Below are 20,107 nucleotides of genomic sequence, written 5' to 3' on the forward strand. Positions count from 1 at the left end.
CCAGTTTGCAATTAGTATATGAAAAATATTTCAGATTTTGTGTTTTTCTCATTTGAAATTTTTGGTTTTATATTCCGAAAATGGCACTAAAAAGTTACAAATGTTTAATAAATCCATGAAAACTTAATAGTTATGATTAGGACTGAAGTTGGTCAAAAGATTTAATGCATTGAAAGTGAAAAAAAATATGAATGTATAATATTTTTATAGCACTTTTTAGGAACAGAACATTTTTTGCATCGAGGGTAAAAGGTGGCACATTTTTACATAAAGTCAAACTGCTCAAAAAATAATAATGCATTCAAATCAATGTTGTTGTCAATTATTGACATATCCAAGACTGTAATACCCCCCCAAAAAAATTCCAGTTTGCAATTAGTATATGAAAAATATTTCATATTTTGTGTTTTTCTCATTAATTAATTGTAGTTTTATATTGCAAAAATGGCATTAAAGGGTTAAAAATATTTGACAAATACATGAAAACTTAATAGTTATGATTAGGACTGAAGTTGGTCAAAAGATTTAATGCATTGAAAGTGAAAAAAAATATGAATGTATAATATTTTTATAGCACTTTTTAGGAACAGAACATTTTTTGCATCGAGGGTAAAACGTCATGATTTTTTTAAGGGGTGCACAAGGGTTAATAAAGCGACACCAATACCTCCAAGGTCTGTTCAGACCTTGAAGATAAAAAATGTATTCACCTTTACATGATAACATCAGATACAGAGCTGCACAACTCAACTCACAATGACACTGGAAATAAAACCATTTCAAGACACTGTGGGCAGAAACTGATGCACAAAAGAAGAACAAACATTTTCCATAAGATATTTGAATCATACTTCATCAACACGTCACTATTTTTTCTCCATAAAACCCTTAAAGATACTATAGATATTCATTGTACATTCATTCTGCTAACTAATCCCATATAAAGACACAATCACTGTTTTTAATTCACACACTGTGTTCTTCATGCTGTCTCAATCTATGAAAGCAACTTTTCACATTTTGGAATCTGTGACAACGTGTCAAACCACCAACACCCGAAGAGATAGGAAAATACATGTCTGTCTTCAGTCTGTTTCAGAGGTTGGCAACGGTTGGTATTTAGCTCTGGACCTCCTTGTTCGGTAGATCACCACTACGCAGACCACGAGGCAGCCGACAATGAAGATGAAGTTCATGCCCAGATTCAGGCTTGGGCCAGACACTGAAATGAAAAAAAAAACAGACAAAACTTCAGGTATAATAAATTTACATATGCTAGTACAACACATTTATACATCAGGCCAGTGTGGAGAGTTACCAGCTCTACTGATCAGTGTGTCCAGTTATAAAACAAACTGAAACTGAATAGGAGCAGTGTTTGGATAATTCACAGTCGTCCCCTCCCACTCACCTTGGCTGTCAGAAGTTTTAACCAGGTGCAAAGGCCCCTGGGAAATGGCGTGGCTGGAAGACTGGCCCGCAACTTCCCTTTTGCTGCGGTGGTTTCCTGATGTGATGCATCCCTGAGAGCATCTGGTCCCGGGAACGTTAGTCTCACAGAGCATGACCGAGCAAGTGATGTACACCTGCAGACACACGGAGGCAAACAGACAAACAAAGTCATTAAACGTTGTTGTATTTTTCCTGCTTTTTAATGGTTTTAATGTAGTTACTACCAATGATTTTTGAAAAGGAATTGATTTCTGAAAGGAACTGACTTTATGTTTGATTCTGATAATCTTGTGTTTTAAAAACGTAACCTTACCTCCTCATGAGCGCCGATGAACTCAAACGCCTCCATTCCAAATCTGAACTGAGCCCTGGAGCTGGGGTAGATCTGCACCGTCTTGTCCTTTGCACACCTGTGACATTATGCAGTTACAGTGGTTTATAACTAGAATCAGAGGCTTTTCTCTTAATCATCAACTACCACACAAAAGCCTTTTCATGGCGTACACCCACCCATGTTCGATAATGGTGTAGCTGATGCGAGAGTTGGGGTTGTCGTAGGGAGTGGCCCTGCAGGACTCCACGAACAACACCGTGTTGGGGATGGAGGAGGTCGCTTCGATCTGCATGAACATCATCTGCTTGAGGTACACCTCCACTGGGTAAGTGCTGGCATCAACTTGTTGTCTGAACAGCTGGCTCTCGAAGAACTCAAACTTGAAGGTGAACGAACCGAATCCCTTCTCTGAGAAGGCGTACGGGTTTTTGTGCTTGAATCCCAGGGTCAGGTTGGTCAGCTTTGGATAGACGCACGAGAAGGCGATCTCGACGTCATGCTGCCTGGAGATGATTTCACTTGGGTCGGCAGACGTGATCTCGTTCTTGAAGATGATGTTATTGTCATCCTCCTAAAAATGAAAGACACTTGGAAATTAAGTAATAGTTGTTGCCAATAAAAATCAGACTTGGCTGTACAAGTCAATAGTGAAATAGTGGCATGTGGTCGCTCTTGTAATCTGATCCTAATGGTGACGATTAGCATCACGCAAGTTACACAGCACTTATAATGTGTTTCTCTAGGGCTCAGCAGATCCTGGGTTGGGTCTCGCATCTTAAATGCGATGGTTGAATGGTTGAATTTGCCCCTATGGGGGATCAATAAAGAAAAAGAAAAGTCTAAGGTTTGGGTAGACCTGTGAAGATCTCTACTTCTGTGGGTAAACTTTAGCTAAGTCTGGAGTGATACGTCTGGCTATGCTCAATTTAGGTCTTTTAATATCACAATAATAATATATATTATTATATTAATAATATATTAATATATTATATAATAATATTATACGATATCAGTGATCAATCGCAAAAACAAACAAAAAAAAAGACAATGAGAAAGACAATGCATGATATTTCTTTCTCTTTCTAGCAATATTACCTTTGCGGCATGTAACAAAAGAATATTTGCTAAAACAAGCAAACTAGTGTCTCATCTTAAGATTAAAATGTTATTGCCTAATCAGACTGAATTGCCTTTTTAGTTTCATGTACATCATGGTCATGTTAGCTATTTTCTGTCGCTGATTTGGTTTTACATCCTTCCTGACATCATTTTCAGTTGTTTTAGTGGTAGTTAGCAGTTGGTTTTTATCACAAGTGAAGCAATATGCTGACGATGTCATGCTGTTATCACTTAAAAAAAAAAACACAGATGTGAGCTGCGATTCAAAGGTTGCTGTGTGCACAGTGTTACAGTTTTACGTGCTGCACCTCTATGAGGGTTCCACACATGTTCAGCGACATGACGGCCACCAGGTGGGTTGTGTTGGAGCGTGTTGACAGGTTACAGGAAGGATCCTGGAAGTTGTTCAGATGCAAGCTGTGCTCGTTGCGTCTGATGAGGTAGGACTTCTCCACTTCCACTGTTATTGTTGTTTCATTGCATGTCACAGTGGTGTCTAAAAATAGTATGAGATATGCAACATGTATTTGTTTCATTGTGATGATGCAGCCTGGGCAGACATCAAAGCTTTTTGCATGGCATCCATCCACAATACGTCAAACATAAATTAAAAACTATATGCGTAGAGTTAAAATATAGTCTACTAACCATGGTGTCCAACGTCAACAATCACACAGCGTAGCTCTGATTGGTAGACTTGTCCTCTGGGATGCAGTGTAAGATAAGAATAGATAGTTTAATGATAAGAACTGTTTTGCCAGGTAAGTATAGCTGTCGTCCTTGGACTTCAACCACATGATGATTTATTTGAAGACTCACCCATATCTTGCCTCAGAGACAAAGCAAATAGGGAAATGATCATTCAGCTCATTTTCAGTTGGTGTCCATTTTATGAGATATTCTTCATTGGTGATTTTTTGCTTTGTAAAGCCTTTTGGTCCAGTGGCAATCAGGCCTACAATCCTACAAGAGAAACAATGTTTTCATAATGCTGCAATGGGGAATGTTATTCCTTAACAGCAGAATAAGTCAAGTACAGGAAATATCAAGAACGTGTTCTGGATATGTTTATGACAAATTGATGTTTCTAATATTGGTGCATTACTTTAACACATTGCTGCAAAGTTTTATGATTTGATTTTAGCACATTTCCTTACGTGGTGTACAGTGCTTTGGATCTGACTGTGATTTCGAGGGTCTGGTTGACAAACGCAGGAAGATTCACCCCATTTCTTGGAGTTGGTGACAAGAAAACGGGAAAGTAATCACCCTCAAGGCACGAAGGGGCTCGGTGTGAGTCCACTGAAAATCAGGAGAGGGGAGACACTTTGAGTAACTGACAAAAAGTTAATTATCAAATCAGTGATGATAATATAAAAAAAAACTGTTACCATAAACAGTAAACTGGAGAGGAAGCTTGCTTAAAGGAGGAATTGTTGCTCGGTAAGGCAAGGTGGTGGTTGGTGGTACAGTTGTGGTGGTTGGAGCAGGTGTGGTGGTTGGCACAGTTGTTGTGGTTGGTACAGTTGTGGTGGTTGGCACAGTTGTTGTGGTTGGTACAGTCGTGGTGGTTAATTCAGGTGTGGTGGTTGGTACAGTCGTGGTGGTTAGTTCAGGTGTGGTGGTTGGTACAGTCGTGGTGGTTAGTTCAGTTGTGGTGGTTGGTACAGTCGTGGTGGTTAGTTCAGGTGTGGTGGTTGGTACAGTCGTGGTGGTTAGTTCAGTTGTGGTGGTTGGTACAGTCGTGGTGGTTAGTTCAGGTGTGGTGGTTGGTACAGTCGTGGTGGTTAGTTCAGGTGTGGTGGTTGGCTCAGCTGTGGTTGTTGCTCCTGTGGTGAAGAATGGGATTTGACGTTTACGCCTTGCTGCTGAAAGGGGGCTTTTAAAAGTGTAGGATCGATCAGAGTAGGACAGCGTGATGCGCTCGTTGGGAAAGTCCTCCACCAGGAGCTCAAACGGATGGTATCCAGTTTGACCGCTGTATGTGTACGTCAGGGAGCAGGAGTTCTGACAAATAAAAGGGACATATTGTCATCACACAGTTTACATTACAGCTGCAAAAGCTCATGAGTTATATATTATCATTCCTGGTTTAAGCCCCTTGTATACCAATGTTTTCTTAAATTAAATCAATTTCAGGATCTGATTTGTTGCCTTTTATTATTAAAGAAAACTGTTTGGGCTACAAGGAGGTTTCAAATTTTAAGAAATCTCTTTATTTGTGGTAGGTAGGTTTAGGTAATGCTTAAGGAGATGATAGTGTGATCTAGCTTTCTACTGAAAAGCAAAACATGAATTCTCTTTGATAGATGATTTGGCTGACTTACGGAATCTAAAGAGAATCCTCCGATCAGCCCACACAGCCCACATTCATATGAACTAGAGCTTGTTGCCACCCTGCATCTGACGCGGTCACCATCAGCGTCAAACGCCGTCATATTGAAGGTTCGAGGGCAGTTCCTGGGTACTCTGTAACACGGGACAGAACTCGTTGATGACATTTTTTTAAAAAAGGAACTGCTTCTTGCCCTGCGTTTTGCTCCGACAGGTATAAATTCAATTGTTTTATTGTCAAAAACAAGTTCCTGAGTACAAAGAAACTGCAAATATGGTGAAATAAAACATAGTTTACTGGCTCAAACATATAGTTGAGTAAAGAGCAAAGGTACCGTTTAAAACAAGAATCATGAAAAGCACAAAAAAATACTTGTTTACTGATGTGCATCACTTGTAACTCGTTACCACCAACCCCTGGAGGTAAAATCAATATCGGCTGAAATCCAAATTGAACGTCTGGCAAACACCAAAGCCATGTAACCTCCTAAACACGCTGTAAAATGTAATAAGTTGACTTCACTTTAAGAAAGGCAGGAAACCGATTGCCTTAAAATTTCCAAGCAAAGTAGATCATTAATTTAAAGTTGGTAAAGCTGAAAAAAATGACTTCAGGCAACTCATGTCATGACCGTAAACTTATCATTAACTTGGTTGACTGTAAAATCTGAGGTATGTTAAGTATGCAGTACAGCGGTACTACTATAAAAACAGCATATTAACATATAAAATAACATGAAGGGAACTGTAAACTACTGGAAAGAGAGTGAAGAACAGTGACACTACTGACCGAGGACCAAGTCACATCTGTACCTTAAACACATCATCTGCCTCAGAGCGTGCTGGGAAGCCCCGCTAGGTTGTGATCATACATACTTTTACTCAAATGTTGCTTAAGGTTGATGAGTTCAATCACTTTCATCACTTTGATTTGATAAGAAACTGAAATTATTTGGCTTCTTATTTGTTTGAGCTTTATTTAAACAGGAAAAACCCTCTTAGACCCCACTGAGATCTCACTTTACATACATAGAAACATAATCATGAACAGTATAAAACATCACACATCAGTGGAAAATGTCAGTTTTAGTTAGTTAGTGCTGTGTGTGTGTGTGTGTGTGTGTGTGCTTTAATGATGCTAAACAGAGTATTGTTCTGTATCATATTGATGCAACACACTAAAGGGTCCTTACCTGAGAATGGGCAGCGTTCCGGTGATGGGAGGCCTGTTAGCTTCGCCGGTGTCAGACCGCGTCCCCATGTCCATGTATGCCCTCATTCTCCAGTAAGACCTCGAGCTTCTGAAGTTTGACACCCAGAAGCCCCGACCGTAACTAGAAGTGATCCGACTGGGGTATCTGTTTGGAGAAGAAATACAGTGATATTTTCAACATCAGCTGTTAAATGGCGCAGCTGGAAGATCTAACAGACAAACACTCCACCTGATAGAGAAAGGCAGGTTGCCGCTGAGTTTGCGGCTTGCCACCACCTCGTACTGGCACCAGTTGAGACCGTAGGAATTCCTGGAAACAATTGTGCTGCTGGACTGGGTCTTGGTCCCACACTGGCCAGAGGAGCACCCGTAGGAGTTCACATCGCAGTAGTGGTTGGCTTGCTTGCTGCGAAGCTCCACCTGCAGAGGTTTATGACAAGATGGATGAAGCTGGATGTGTCACTTTCCCTTCAGCTGGTAATGATTGATCAGAATGAATGCTATAACACATTTGGTGAGTATCCCCACCCTCCTCTTCTTCTTCTTCTTCTCTCTCTTAGGGCATGTTGTTGCTTCTTATAGCATGAAGATATACAGTAATTTAGCTGACTGTGCAGGTTCAGCAAATAATGATAATATTATAAATTATTCAAAATAATAATAATGATTAATAATAATTAGACAATCCTCAAGGCCTTGATTAAAGACTGCAGTGTCCTTGTATTAACAGGATTAGAGCCTCACCTGAACCTGAACAAACGTCACATTCTCCAATAAAACACTGTGACACAGTTGGTTATTCTGGGATGCAGTGAGTGTTTTCTCAAACAGTCTCTCAAGAGATTGACACTGAAAATTTCTGTTCTTCTTCTGTTCTGTTCTTTTCTTCTTTTTTTTTTGTTGGTGCAAGTGAGAGTATATAGAAACAGAGGTAGTGACGTGCAGCACGCTGAAATAGACTGTAGGTACGGTGACATACAGGTATAGGGGAACCAAGAGAGGAAGAGGAAAGACATACATGTACTAAATCTACATGATAATAATAATAACAATAATAATAGATAGATAAATAATTAGACAAATAGATAAAGGAACATGGTTGGCAGCCATGAGTTACCTGATAAGACCCATCTGAGTTCCGTCCTTTGGGGGTGAAGGTCACCGACCCGCCCTTGTACCTGTAGTAGAAGTCTCGGGACCAGGCGGATGCAGCTGAGACCAGCAGCAGCAGGTGCAGCAGCCGTGGTGTGAGAGACGCCATCCTCCTGACGAGTGTTCGACCTCCAGCATTCTCTGCGTCTTAAATATCCTGCCACGAGCGAAAAGTGACAAGTCGTTTTCCATCATCTACATCATTTACGGAAAGTGTGAAGTTTGTAGCATGAAGCAGAACTGGTTTTACCTGCCTGTCTGATTCATGAAGACAACCTGAATTCATAACTACATCGGCCTCAGCACCTGACACACAGCCAGCTTTGGAGGACCAGTATTAATTCACTTCACTTCAGAAACTGAATGAATCCAGGTTCTTCAGCCAACACATGAACAGAGCAAAGTTTACCAGGATCAAATCAGAGTGAAATCACATCCAACGTTACTGTGGTGTTTTGGACAATGTAGAGGTTAATAAAGGAGCAAAGTGCCATTGGTCGGTCTTACAACACACTCACCGTTCCTCAGTGAAAGCATAAAGGATTTTGTTAATTAACACCAATAAGATTTTTTTAAAAAGATCATTTTGCTCTTTGGTGGGGAGTTTTTTCTTCTGACACCCTTTTGTATTATTTTCCTTTTCTTGTCTGAACACAAGCAGAGAAAATAGTTCACTTTTAAGAGAGATAAGATAAGATATAAAGCCTGTATAGTCATTATGTACAAAATACAAGGGAATTGCATGTGAAAAAAAAAGATACACAATCATTTTCATTTCCCCAATAATAATAATAAGACAATAAAACAATAAAACAAGGCAGGCCGTTTCTTTGAGCACACGTTGAGCACCTATTTTCCAAAATGGAACAACGAAGAGAAACTCAAGCAGGTGACTGAGCTCGTGTTTCCAAACCTCAAACTTAGATTTCGGGGGTCCAAAAAATCTAATTCAAACAAATTATTTTCTGTGCATATATACTGTATAATGTTAATTTGACAGGCAGCTAAATTACTGCCAATCAAGAGCAGGTCTGGACCAAACTCTTTAATTAAGAGAGAGACCCGACGACTCAGGAGCTCAAAATTCAAGAATCCCCACATGAGGAGCATCAGATGTTATATTAGGACACAGTGGCAGGAAAAAAAGAAGAAACCGAGGTATTGTGGTGTCTGATATGTTAAAAGTATCTGATATGTGTGTCCTCTCTATGGATGCTTATGTAAGAGAGCCAGATAGGAGGTATGTGTTGATAGAGGGACATGGAGGTGTAGGATGAACTCCCAACAGAGACACAAACTATGCACTTCCTCTGAAGGCGAAGATGAAGACGCATATTCGGCCGGGGGTCACGCTGTCTGCACGAGACATAGACTTGGTTTCACGTCTTCCCAGGCAACCATGGCGCCTGTTAGACAACTGATCTTTTTGGAATAAACCTATTTTTATGCAACAAGTCGTCTTATATATATATATATATATATATATATATATGTATCTGAGGAGTCATGACAGTATTCATTTTCATTTCCTTATATTGATTTATTGTTATTGCTTGACTTAAATAGTTCTGAATTCTTCATTAATGATTGAGATAATTACTTACTGATAAGTAAGTGATAAGTGAGCCAAGTGATAAATCAACGTCAGCCACAACCCTCTCAATGAGCGTCCTAAGAGAGCGGTACTATCTTACCTTATCTTTACAGTAACCCAACAAAGCATTGCCACCTTTTGTTATTCTTTTAACCCTTTAATGCCTGAACCATGAAAACATTTTTTGGAAACTGGAGTGTTTATTGAACCCTCTGACAAATTACTTAAGTTTAATAGAATTTAATTGGGTTTTTTTTTGCTGCATCCGGCATTTTTGTGCAATTTATTGCTCACAGTCTGTTTATCTCCAACAAACAAAAACATATAAAACCCAGATGAAGTACAAAAATACCACTCTGATGATGGAGAGGTCCCAAAAACTCATCTATCAACTATGATACACTTGGCGTTAACGGGTTAAGAGCAGCGTTCTGCTTTCGATCCCAATATTGTTCCCACCAACTGCTCTGATTTTGTAGAAGCTGGCTAAAATAAAGCGGAGACGGCAAATGTGTGAGATGATTGTTGCTGAAAGAACTAAACCAAAGGTGCAAACCTAAAAGACCGATAACCTGCACTCCTCCTTTGGCACTGCCTAAACATGCATACTCAGGTGTTTGTAAATGTTATTTCATGCTCCTTTCTTGGATCTTGTTCACAAATAGGGTTTCATTACATTACAATGTACATTTATAACACAATAACTCAAAGGCAGACGATGAGATAATGAGCCGCTCAGCAGCTTTTGTTCAGCTCTGTGTCGTCGGTTTGTTTTTGTATTTGCTGATTTTGCTTATATGGAACTGTTTTGTGTATTGATATGAGCAGGTTTACTGTTTACCATATCAGTTTAGCGTATTAGCATGCTAATATTGCTAATTAGCTCCCAAACACAGCAGAGGAGAAGCCTAAAGGTTGAGCTGATGGTGCACAGGTTGAACTATAATCATGATGAATGCTGTGTATTGTTGTCACAGCTCTCGGGGGCGGAGCTGCTGCTGGACCAACCAGTCGTCACCTCGGACTGTAGAATGTATTGTTCCTGTTCTCTTTCAGGGCGAGCCGTGTTGCGGGAAACACTCACTGTGCCCCTCCTCCTATGCACCTGCAGGTTGACAGTAAATGCATCAGCTTTGTGCTATAATCTCTGCAGTAAATCTGCCAAGACAAACAACATGTAAACACAACTGAGTATCGGCTGTTCATAAGGCAGCATGTGTTTTGCTTGCTGATGACTTCCAGTAGACACTTACTGATGACTGGAAGGACGAGTGCTGTGATATTCCAAAAGTGTTGAAGACATTTGGGGCATTCCTGTTCGGTTTTTCCCACACACACGGTCAGATGACCCAGTTGGAGCACAGCTACTGCTGGAAGATTAATAACCGTGTTAGAGAAGATCATGTTCTTTGATTAAAAGTTAAAGGTGCAGGCCTGTGTACAGCTCCCAAGGTGCATTTCAGCCAGAAACATCCAATTACTAAGTCTCAAATTCAGCTATGTCAACCCAAGGCTAGAGATTCTATCTTTGAGAGGATTGCCGATACAGTCTGCAGGTTTTATTACTCTTCTTTTCGATTCTGCATCATTGTTTTTAAATGAATGTGTTTTGGATTCATTACAGCTCTGCTTTCGTACCTCTTCTCCATAGCAGTGTTGGCCGAGGCTCGTGATGACTGTGGTATCTAGAGCCGTCCGCCATGACGGTCAGACGTAACTGTCCAAATAATTAAAAGTGATCATGTTATGGTCGTAACATAAACCTGATCAGATAGTTACACTATTGTACATCCATATAAAACTCTGTTAAGAAAAAAATGACTCAAACAAGACATGTGCACAATCAGATTTTAATATTATTCACTCACTGATATTCTGCTGCTTAAATGTGACATAATCTATCATTATTTAATCTATAAACTGATTAACTGATACTGATAAACTGTAAATCACATGTGAGAACAGAAATATGAACTTCCTCATTCACACAGCGCTTCCTGACTGGAACAGATGCATGTCAAAAGACAATGAAAGAACAATTTTAAAGTCTGAAATGAGATACAAAAGCAAAGCTGTGGATTATCTTCCACCTCCTGAGCGGCTAAACGACGCCTCTCCTGGCCTCAGTCGATCTCAGCGCTCGGCAGCAGCTGGTATTTGGCTCTGGACCTCCTGGAGTGGTAGATCACCGCTGCGAACGCCAGGAGGAAGCAAGCAATGAGCATCAGGTTGACGCTGAGGTTCAGGCTCAGGCCCGGCGCTGGAAGGGAGACGCAGATAGAAACGTATCAGTGTGATTAATTTAATAATTAGAGGGAACAATTATCTTACATTCACTTAATTTCATCAATTCTTCTCTAAATGAAAAGTTAATTATCCTCTTATCTCAAGAGAGACCGTGTTTACCTTGAGAAAATGGCCGTATTATCCCGAGATAATGATTATTTCTGATCATATCTTGTCTGATTTGATCATCTGTTCAATCATTACTGACTACGCAGGCTTTAAGTGCGTTGTGTGTTTCTGCTGGAGATCACATTCAAAACAGTCTTCCTCACATGAGGGGGCTTTAAAAGTTACCCCGTGGAGCTTCTGACCACTCGTAGCTGACCGACAGTTTGCCTGTAATTTGCCACCAAATGTAGCAAAGCGCCGAAAAAAAAGACGGCGAAGAAAAAGAGTGCGAGTAAAGAAACACGGATGTGAACAAGTAGGATTTAAAACACGCACTCAGTCTGATTGTTAGACCTCTGGGACAGTTTGGTGTGGTGAGAAACAGAACTTTAGTTTGAAGATTACAGGATGATTAACTTACACACTGACAAGTTAAGCTGCATAATCACACACAGTCCTGGGTGCCAGCTGTGTGTGTGGTTTTGTTCCTGAGGCCACTGTACTTACCTCTTTGTTACATAACACGTGCCTGGTGGTGTCTGATGCTGCAGGACGGCTATGGATGGGCCACTGTACATCCGTAAATGAATGTAAATGAACTGTTCACGTGTGCTCATGTTTGCACGTCTGCCGCCTCAACTTTAGGGACAAATAGAATATTTTGAACTTGACCTTGAACAGACGTGTGCTTACTGTGTATGTACCTACGCTCTGGAGGTGGAGCCGAATCCAAAATAAATAATTTTTATTCGTAAAGAGAAAATAAAACATGTCAAACAACCGTGCGTAGGTCAGGAACTGTTCGCCTAGCAAGGTTAAATCACTGTCTCTGTTTTCTATGAACATCTGGCTGCCGTCCACGTTCAGGGAGACTTGGTATGGAAGCCCAGCTGCCACAGTACTTTATTGAACATTAACATCAACACTTGCTAAACTAGAAGTGTAATAAAAACAAAACCAGGATTGGTACGCCTACTTCCACTTGTACTCACGGACAGTGGGCTCTCTGCACACCCAGAACACACTCACCTTGGCTGTCAGAAGTTTTAACCAGGTGCAAAGGCCCCTGGGAAATGGAGTGGCTGGACGTTTGGGCCACAGCTTCTCTCCTGCGGCGATGGTGCCCCGATGGGATGCAGCCCTGAGAGCATCTGGTCCCGGGAATGCCGATCTCACACAGGATGACTGAGCAGGTGATGTACACCTGCAGACACACGGAGGGAAAAACTCTCTTGACAGAAAGTGAGGACACTCTGTGGCTTCCCATCATGTCAGAGAAACATAATTATGTTCTTTTTAAGTTCTATTTTTTCTTATGTGATGACTTCTGGTGTTGGAGTCGGTGTAATTTCAAGCTTTTCCTGAAAAGGCAGTTCTGAAAATAGAGTTTCGCTTGATGTCGTACTTCATGCACTCTCCAGTAAGTGTTTGTTGTTGTTCCTCGTCTCGTCACTCTCTGACAGCTGTCCTGGTTCGCCCTTCTTCTCCTTCATCGCGTTTATTAGCTCAGTACTCCTGAACGCCCAGAAAATGTCGGGTAACGACTCACCAAAATATTTCCTGTGACAGCCGTCAATATCAAATTCACGCCCACATTCACTCAAATCATGCGGGCCTTCGTTTTGGCTCGTGCCTGCCGTCAGAGGAGTCACTGCCTTTGCCAAGACAAACGAGTCCAAGTTCATAACAATGATCTAGAAAAATATTACCTTTATTTCATTTAATAAAAATAAATAAGTGGATTAAGTGATCAAAGCTGGAGCCACAGTCACTACTGTTAAACCTGGTTGTCAATCAAAAACCAAACTGATCAGGCATCAAATGCCAGAAATAATATTTGGGGAAAAGTTATTTGACATGAATTAGAATTTTTTAGTTTGGCTCGCTTTGGGGTTGGCTCTATGACCTGTCCTGCAGCCGGCCACACGGGGGCGATCCAGATGTTTTAGCGTCTCTTTTTCGGGAGCAAAAAAAGGTCAACGGGCAGGACTGTTGGAGGAATAGCTGCACATTTTCCTACCTCAGAGAGCATGTAAATATGTACTGGTAATTGTTGGGTAATAATTCATACTCACAGCTTATAACTTCTAATAGTTCATGTGCTTCACGTTACCTCAGCGTAAGCGCCGATGAACTCAAAGGCCTCCATTCCAAATCTGAACTGAGACTTGGAGCTGGGGTAGATCTGCACCGTCTGGTCCTTCACACACCTGTGACAGGAAACAGTTATTGTACAGCTGATGTAATCCAAGACAAAATGCATGTGTTGTCATGGCGTACACCCACCCGTTATCGATGATGGTGTAGCTGATGCGAGAGTTGGGGTTGTCGTAGGGAGTGGCCCTGCAGGACTCCACGAACAGCTCCGTGTTGGGGATGGAGGAGGTCGCTTCGATCTGCATGAAAATCATCTGCTTGAGGTTCACCTCCACTGGGTAAGTGCTGGCATCAACTTGCTGTCTGAACCGCTGGCTCTCGAAGAACTCAAACTTGAAGGTGAACGAACCGAAGCCCTTCTCTGTGAAGGCGTACGGGTTTTTGTGCCTGAATCCCAGAGTCAGGTTGGTTCGCTTTGGATAGACGCACGAGAAGGCGATCTCGACGTCATGCTGCCGGGAAATGATTTCAGTTGGGTCGGCAGACGTGATCTCGTTCTTGAAGACGAGGTTATCTCCATCCTCCTGAAAGAGAGTAATTACAAGATAGACCACGATATAAAGAACAAGCGCCTCGTCACCTCAAAGCTGTGGACAGTTTGTGCTGCACCTCCAGTGTGGTCCCACAGGTGTTGAGCGACATCACAGCGATGAGGTGGGTGTGGTTGGAGTATCTTTTGAGGCTGCAGGTGGAATCACTGAAGCCCTTCAGATGCAAGTTTTTCTCGTTGCGTCTGATGAGGTAGGACTTCTCCACTTCCACCGTCATTGTGGTTCGAGTGCAGTGAACAACGGTATCTAAGCAGTCGGAAACACAGCGTGCAGCGTGAAGGCCAAGGGGTGACAAGAAGCATCATGGGACGGCGGTGAAGTCTTTATATATATTCACCCCCATCCATGATCCAGAGTTACATTTTGGGAGAAATACTATCGGTATTTAAACATAAATATTAGTTAAATGAATATAATCACAAATGAATCCCTGCAGAATTGACTATGACCCATAAAAAGAAAGAAAATCTGGTATCTGTATAGAAACCGTGGATCAAAAACCAACAACTATCACTAATTCTGCAGCTCTGCAGAGCCTTTTTTACTTGTTTGTGCTTCCCAGGCTGCAAACTGGAATCTAACAAAGTACTTTTACTCCGTACTGTTACTTTTACTTTTAAGTACAATTTTGAGGTACTAGTACTTTTACAATTTATAGCATTTATTGACATTATCTCGCACACACATTCAGCACATGTTCATTTGGACTCGTGTCTCTGACAGCCTGATGAATGTCCAGTATTCCCTCTCCTTTTACTTCTAGCATGGTTTCCACCACATCCAGAGGGAAATATTTGGCTCTTTAGCAGCTTAATACTCCACTAAGTTCACCTGCTACATGTTATTTTTGTCAGTCTGCCATTTAACGCTGAAGCTTCAGAAACAAGTTACTCAGCAGATTTAGATTATTAATAAAAAATTGCAAACCAACCATTGAGTTATGATGCATGTAAAACATGATGCATTAAGCTACTCAGCAGTAAAGTCATTATAATGTTACTGCATCACTGTTTACAATCCAATATCATATTTATCATTCTAAAATGGGCCATTCTGCATAATAAGGACTCTTATTTTGGTACTTGAAGTATATTTTGATGCTAATACTTTCATACTTTTACTGAAGTGAGACTTTGAATGCCGGACTTTTACTTTTAGCAGTGTTACTTAGTAAAGTAAGTAAAATATGTGAATACTTCTTCCACCCCTGCTTGTTTCCAGCTGCAGTTCAGCAGCTGTTTTGAGTGAAGGCGCTCTCATGAACCCACTGCTTCCTGTGAGTTAAGCGTTAAATGGCAGACTAACAAAAATAATGTCTAGCTGGTGAACTTAGTGGAGTATTCAGCTGCTAAAGAGCCAGATATTTCCTTCTGGATGTGTTAGAACTAAAAGTAGAGGGACAACGAGTCCGAATGAACATGTGCTGAATGTGTGTGTGAGATAATGTCAGATTTTATGACCCAGTGGGCCAAAGATAATCAACTGATGCAGCTTTAATAGTGAAAGTCAGTTATGTTGTCCTGTTTTCTTGTGGTAGCACTCTTCATCCTCCGTTCAACACAGTGCTTTAATCTTAGTTTCTGTGTAAGACAAAACATTTTAGAAATCAACTAACCGTGGTGTCCTACATCAGCAACCACACAGCGCAGAATGGACTGGAAAACTCTGTGGTGTCTAAAACAGAGAAGTTTCCCTCAATAACATGAAATATATGGAAATGCATGTTATTTTTGAATTAAAACTCATAGCCTTAGGTATGACCATGCAAGCGTTAATTTGTTGTGTTGATCACCTGTAACGGACGCACTGGAAAGTGTGAGCTCACCTGTCTCTCGCCTCCAAAAAAAAGCAAAAGGGGAAATGGTCGTTCACTTCATTGTCAGTGGGCGTCCATTTTATGGTGTATTCCCCATTGGAGGTTTTGTGCTTCGTAGTGCCTGCAGGTCCACTAACAATGAGGTTGTAGATGCTGGAATAAGAGGAATAAAGCAGCAATGTTATGTTAAGTTTATTCTCTTAAAACAGTTATGATCATGTAAAGGAAAATACTGAAAACTTTCCATTAAAAGAACATGAAAAATGATATGATATGAGAATCTGAATCTGAGTTTCCCTACGTGGTGTACTTTGCCGTGGCTCGGATTTTGATTTCAAGTGTGTAGTTGACGAACGCGGGTAGATTTACTCCATCGCGCGGAGTTGGAGCCAGAAATATGGGGAAGTAGTCACCATCTTGACATGAAGGGGCGTGGTGCGCGTCAACTGGAGGTGAAAAAAAATAGAAGTGAGGACACCGTGACTGAATCAATGACAACAATAAATGATAGATATGGAATAGAACAAGAAATCTAATCAGTCAGACCGTGAATAGAAAACTGCAGAGGAAGTTTGCTCAATGGAGCCGTTGATGGAACGAAGCGCCTAGTGGTCGTCCTCGGGGTGGATGTTGTCGTTGTTGTAGTTGTTGGTGCAGCTGTTGTTGGTGCAGCTGTTGTTGCAGCTGTTGTTGGTGCAGATGGTGTTGGTGTGGTGGTGGTTGTTGGTGCAGCTGGTGTTGGTGTGGTGGTGGTTGTTGGTGCAGCTGGTGTTGGTGTGGTGGTGGTTGTTGGTGAAGCTGGTGTTGGTGTGGTGGTGGTTGTTGGTGAAGCTGGTGTTGGTGTGGTGGTGGTTGTTGGTGCAGCTGGTGCTGCTGTGGTGGTGGTTGTTGGTGCAGCTGGTATTGGTGTGGTGGTGGTTGTTGGTGCAGCTGGTATTGGTGTGGTGGTGGTTGTTGGTGCGGCTGGTATTGGTGTGGTGGTGGTTGTTGGTGCAGCTGGTATTGGTGTGGTGGTGGTTGTTGGTGCAGCTGGTATTGGTGTGGTGGTGGTTGTTGGTGCAGCTGGTATTGGTGTGGTGGTGGTTGTTGGTGTGGTGGTGGTTGTTGGTGCAGCTGGTATTGGTGTGGTGGTGGTTGTTGGTGCGGCTGGTATTGGTGTGGTGGTGGTTGTTGGTGCGGCTGGTATTGGTGTGGTGGTGGTTGTTGGTGCAGCTGGTATTGGTGTGGTGGTGGTTGTTGGTGCGGCTGGTATTGGTGTGGTGGTGGTTGTTAGTGCGGCTGGTATTGGTGTGGTGGTGGTTGTTGGTGCGGCTGGTATTGGTGTGGTGGTGGTTGTTGGTGCGGCTGGTATTGGTGTGGTGGTGGTTGTTGGTGCGGCTGGTATTGGTGTGGTGGTGGTTGTTGGTGCGGCTGGTATTGGTGTGGTGGTGGTTGTTGGTGCGGCTGGTATTGGTGTGGTGGTGGTTGTTGCCGCTGTGATTCTTGCTACAGCTGCGGTGCTACCGGAGAACGACGGTAGAGTTGTGTTGCTAACTATGGCGCGGCGGTGCCTTCCGCCTACCAGGGGGACTTTGATGGTGTAGGATCTGTCCGAGTAGGAGACTGTGATCTGTTTTCTGGGGAAATCCTCCACCATGAATTCAAATGCACTGGTTCCAGTCTTGCGGGTGTAGCTGTATGACAGGGTGCAGGAATCCTGTCAGAAAGAAGAAAGACAATTAATCACAACACACAAACGGCTTTAATGGTGTTCGGGCAGAACTTCATGCTGCTAAATATGATGCTAAAATATGAAGTGAATTCACTGAACGGTTTATACGAGTACAGCTGAAATGATTAGTTGATTAATGAGTTGTTCCTTTGAATGATTTGAATCATCTGAATGTGTTTTAATAACGCTGAGGTCACTGTGACGACATTTCTCACTATTCTCCAACAGTAAAATCCTGCTTCTACATCAACGGTGAGGAATAATAATCTAAAACTAGAAAATAAAATAGTACAACAGTCACAGGAGACACTTTTCTCAGTCTTCTTCTTCTTCTTATTATTATTATTATTAGTAGTAGTAGTAGTACTTTTACTTCAGTAAAGGATCTGAATACTTCCTCCACCACTGCACTGATCACATACTTTATATCTGCTGTCTGTCTCTAATCGAGGCACAGAGATGGAAAAGAAGCAATATAATAAGTTTCTGGCCAAGAAGACTGAATTTCTTTGCTTATTATTTTTCCAAATTTCAATTAAATAAAAACAAATCACACTTATGTCCAGTTGTTTCTGTGATACCGTGAGTTGTTTGGACAAACTGATATTCACAACACTGTTGATTATCTATCATACGACCAAAGGGCAGATGTGATTTTATCTAAGTGGTGTCACTCCTGCTCCTGAAACAATGCAAGCTCAGTCAGCTCATGTGACACTTTCACACCTGCATTACGTGACAAAAGGCAGGTATTGTGAGATGTGTGTCTCACCTGGTCTAAAGAGAAACCCTCAGGCTGGTAGCACAACCTGCACTCAGATGAAGTGGATGAACCAAACCTGCATCTGACCCGGTCGTCATCATGATCGAACGCTATCAGACTGTATCTCCTTGGACAGTTCTGAGTTATTCTATGAATGAGGAACAAGCTGCATCAGGCATGACTCAGTGATCTCTGACCAGTGTTATCAAGCAGACAAGTGTGGGATCATTATTGCAAAACAAACCCCGACAAGGCGACGCAGGACCGGAATCATCCTGCTTATTGCACGGCTTCGTACCGAATACACCAGCAATTTGACACAAAAGATATTAATCTAAAAATGATTTTATTGATTTGAAAATGATTTTATTGCTTCCGCTATCAGAACTGCACCCATAGCAACGGTCTGCTATACAGAAATAACAGCTAGTATTAAGAAAACCTTTAATAATAAATGACATTAACACACAAGTGAACATTTCCTAATGAGCATTATCAACCTTTAGGCTTCTATAAATTGCAAAAAATAATACTGCACCCTTGGAGGGCCCACTGTGAGCGGCAAAGTTTAGATTGTAAGAGACCGTTTGGGTTATTTGATGAAGGTTTCATGAGGTATTTATTCATAGCTGCCTCATACGACCGCACTTTATATAAATCTATCCCTTTAACCCCTTGTTGACTGTTCAAACCTCTTCCGGTCTTGATGCAGCTGAGGTGGCCTCTGTATCCCACTAATGCTGGTTGATGCATATTCTATGTACACATTATATATACATAGATGCATACATACATAAATAGATATATATATATCCTATCCATATGTACATATATTTTATTATACTATTATTATATTGTATGTTATATTCAAATTAACAATCTCCACTTCATTTCTGCTTGAATGCAAAAACACAAATAGTTAATTTTAGTATATAATTGTAAATAAATTCAGGCAGTAAGTGGTTAATGTGTCACTTTCAAAACAGCACAGGAGACAAATGCATCACACTGGTAGTTACCGGACAGGAGGAGTGCTGGTTATGGTGGGAGATCTGTTAGATTCACCAGTATCAGATCGGGTTCCCAGGTCAATGTGAGCTGCCATTGTCCAGGTGCTGCGTGAGGCTTTGGTGTTTGATATCCAGTACCCTCGACCATAATAATAACTAAATGTGGTTGGAGATCTGTTGGGAGACACATTTTTAAGATGCTGGATAAAACTCTGAAACTAATCATAATGTGTGCTTGCGGCAAGTACGCGCAGGCTCGTGTCTCACCGGATCTCAAAGGGCTGGTCTCCGATGGTTTTCCGCTCCATCACCAGCTCCCGATGGCACCAGGTGTAACCGTAGGAATTCTGAGAAACGGTCGAGATGGTGCGACTGGTTTCTGTGCCACAGTTCCCAGTGACACAACTGAAGGAATTCTGGTAGCAGTTATAATGAGTTTGCTTGTTGCGAAGCTCCACCTGCAAACAGGTCAGACAATAACACGATCAGCAAAGTCCAGACGTGATT

At 41.6% G+C, this 20,107-nt stretch overlaps 1 protein-coding gene across 1 annotated transcript; it reads right to left on the reverse strand.

Annotated features, from left to right (window-relative positions):
- Positions 1-1,026: 1,026 nt before the first annotated feature.
- On the reverse strand, positions 1,027-7,713 carry LOC139201977 (CUB and zona pellucida-like domain-containing protein 1). Its single transcript, XM_070831435.1, has 10 exons — positions 7,570-7,713; positions 6,682-6,872; positions 6,433-6,597; positions 5,233-5,374; positions 4,765-4,912; positions 3,214-3,401; positions 1,963-2,357; positions 1,766-1,862; positions 1,412-1,586; positions 1,027-1,222 (listed from the first exon to the last, which is right to left on the reverse strand). The coding sequence occupies exons 1-10, from the start codon at positions 7,711-7,713 to the stop codon at positions 1,086-1,088; spliced, it is 1,782 nt and encodes a 593-aa protein (XP_070687536.1). The 3' UTR covers positions 1,027-1,085.
- Between the last annotated feature and the right edge of the window lie 12,394 nt (positions 7,714-20,107).

Source organism: Pempheris klunzingeri, chromosome 1 (genome assembly GCF_042242105.1).
Source record: "Pempheris klunzingeri isolate RE-2024b chromosome 1, fPemKlu1.hap1, whole genome shotgun sequence".
NCBI lineage: Eukaryota > Metazoa > Chordata > Actinopteri > Acropomatiformes > Pempheridae > Pempheris > Pempheris klunzingeri.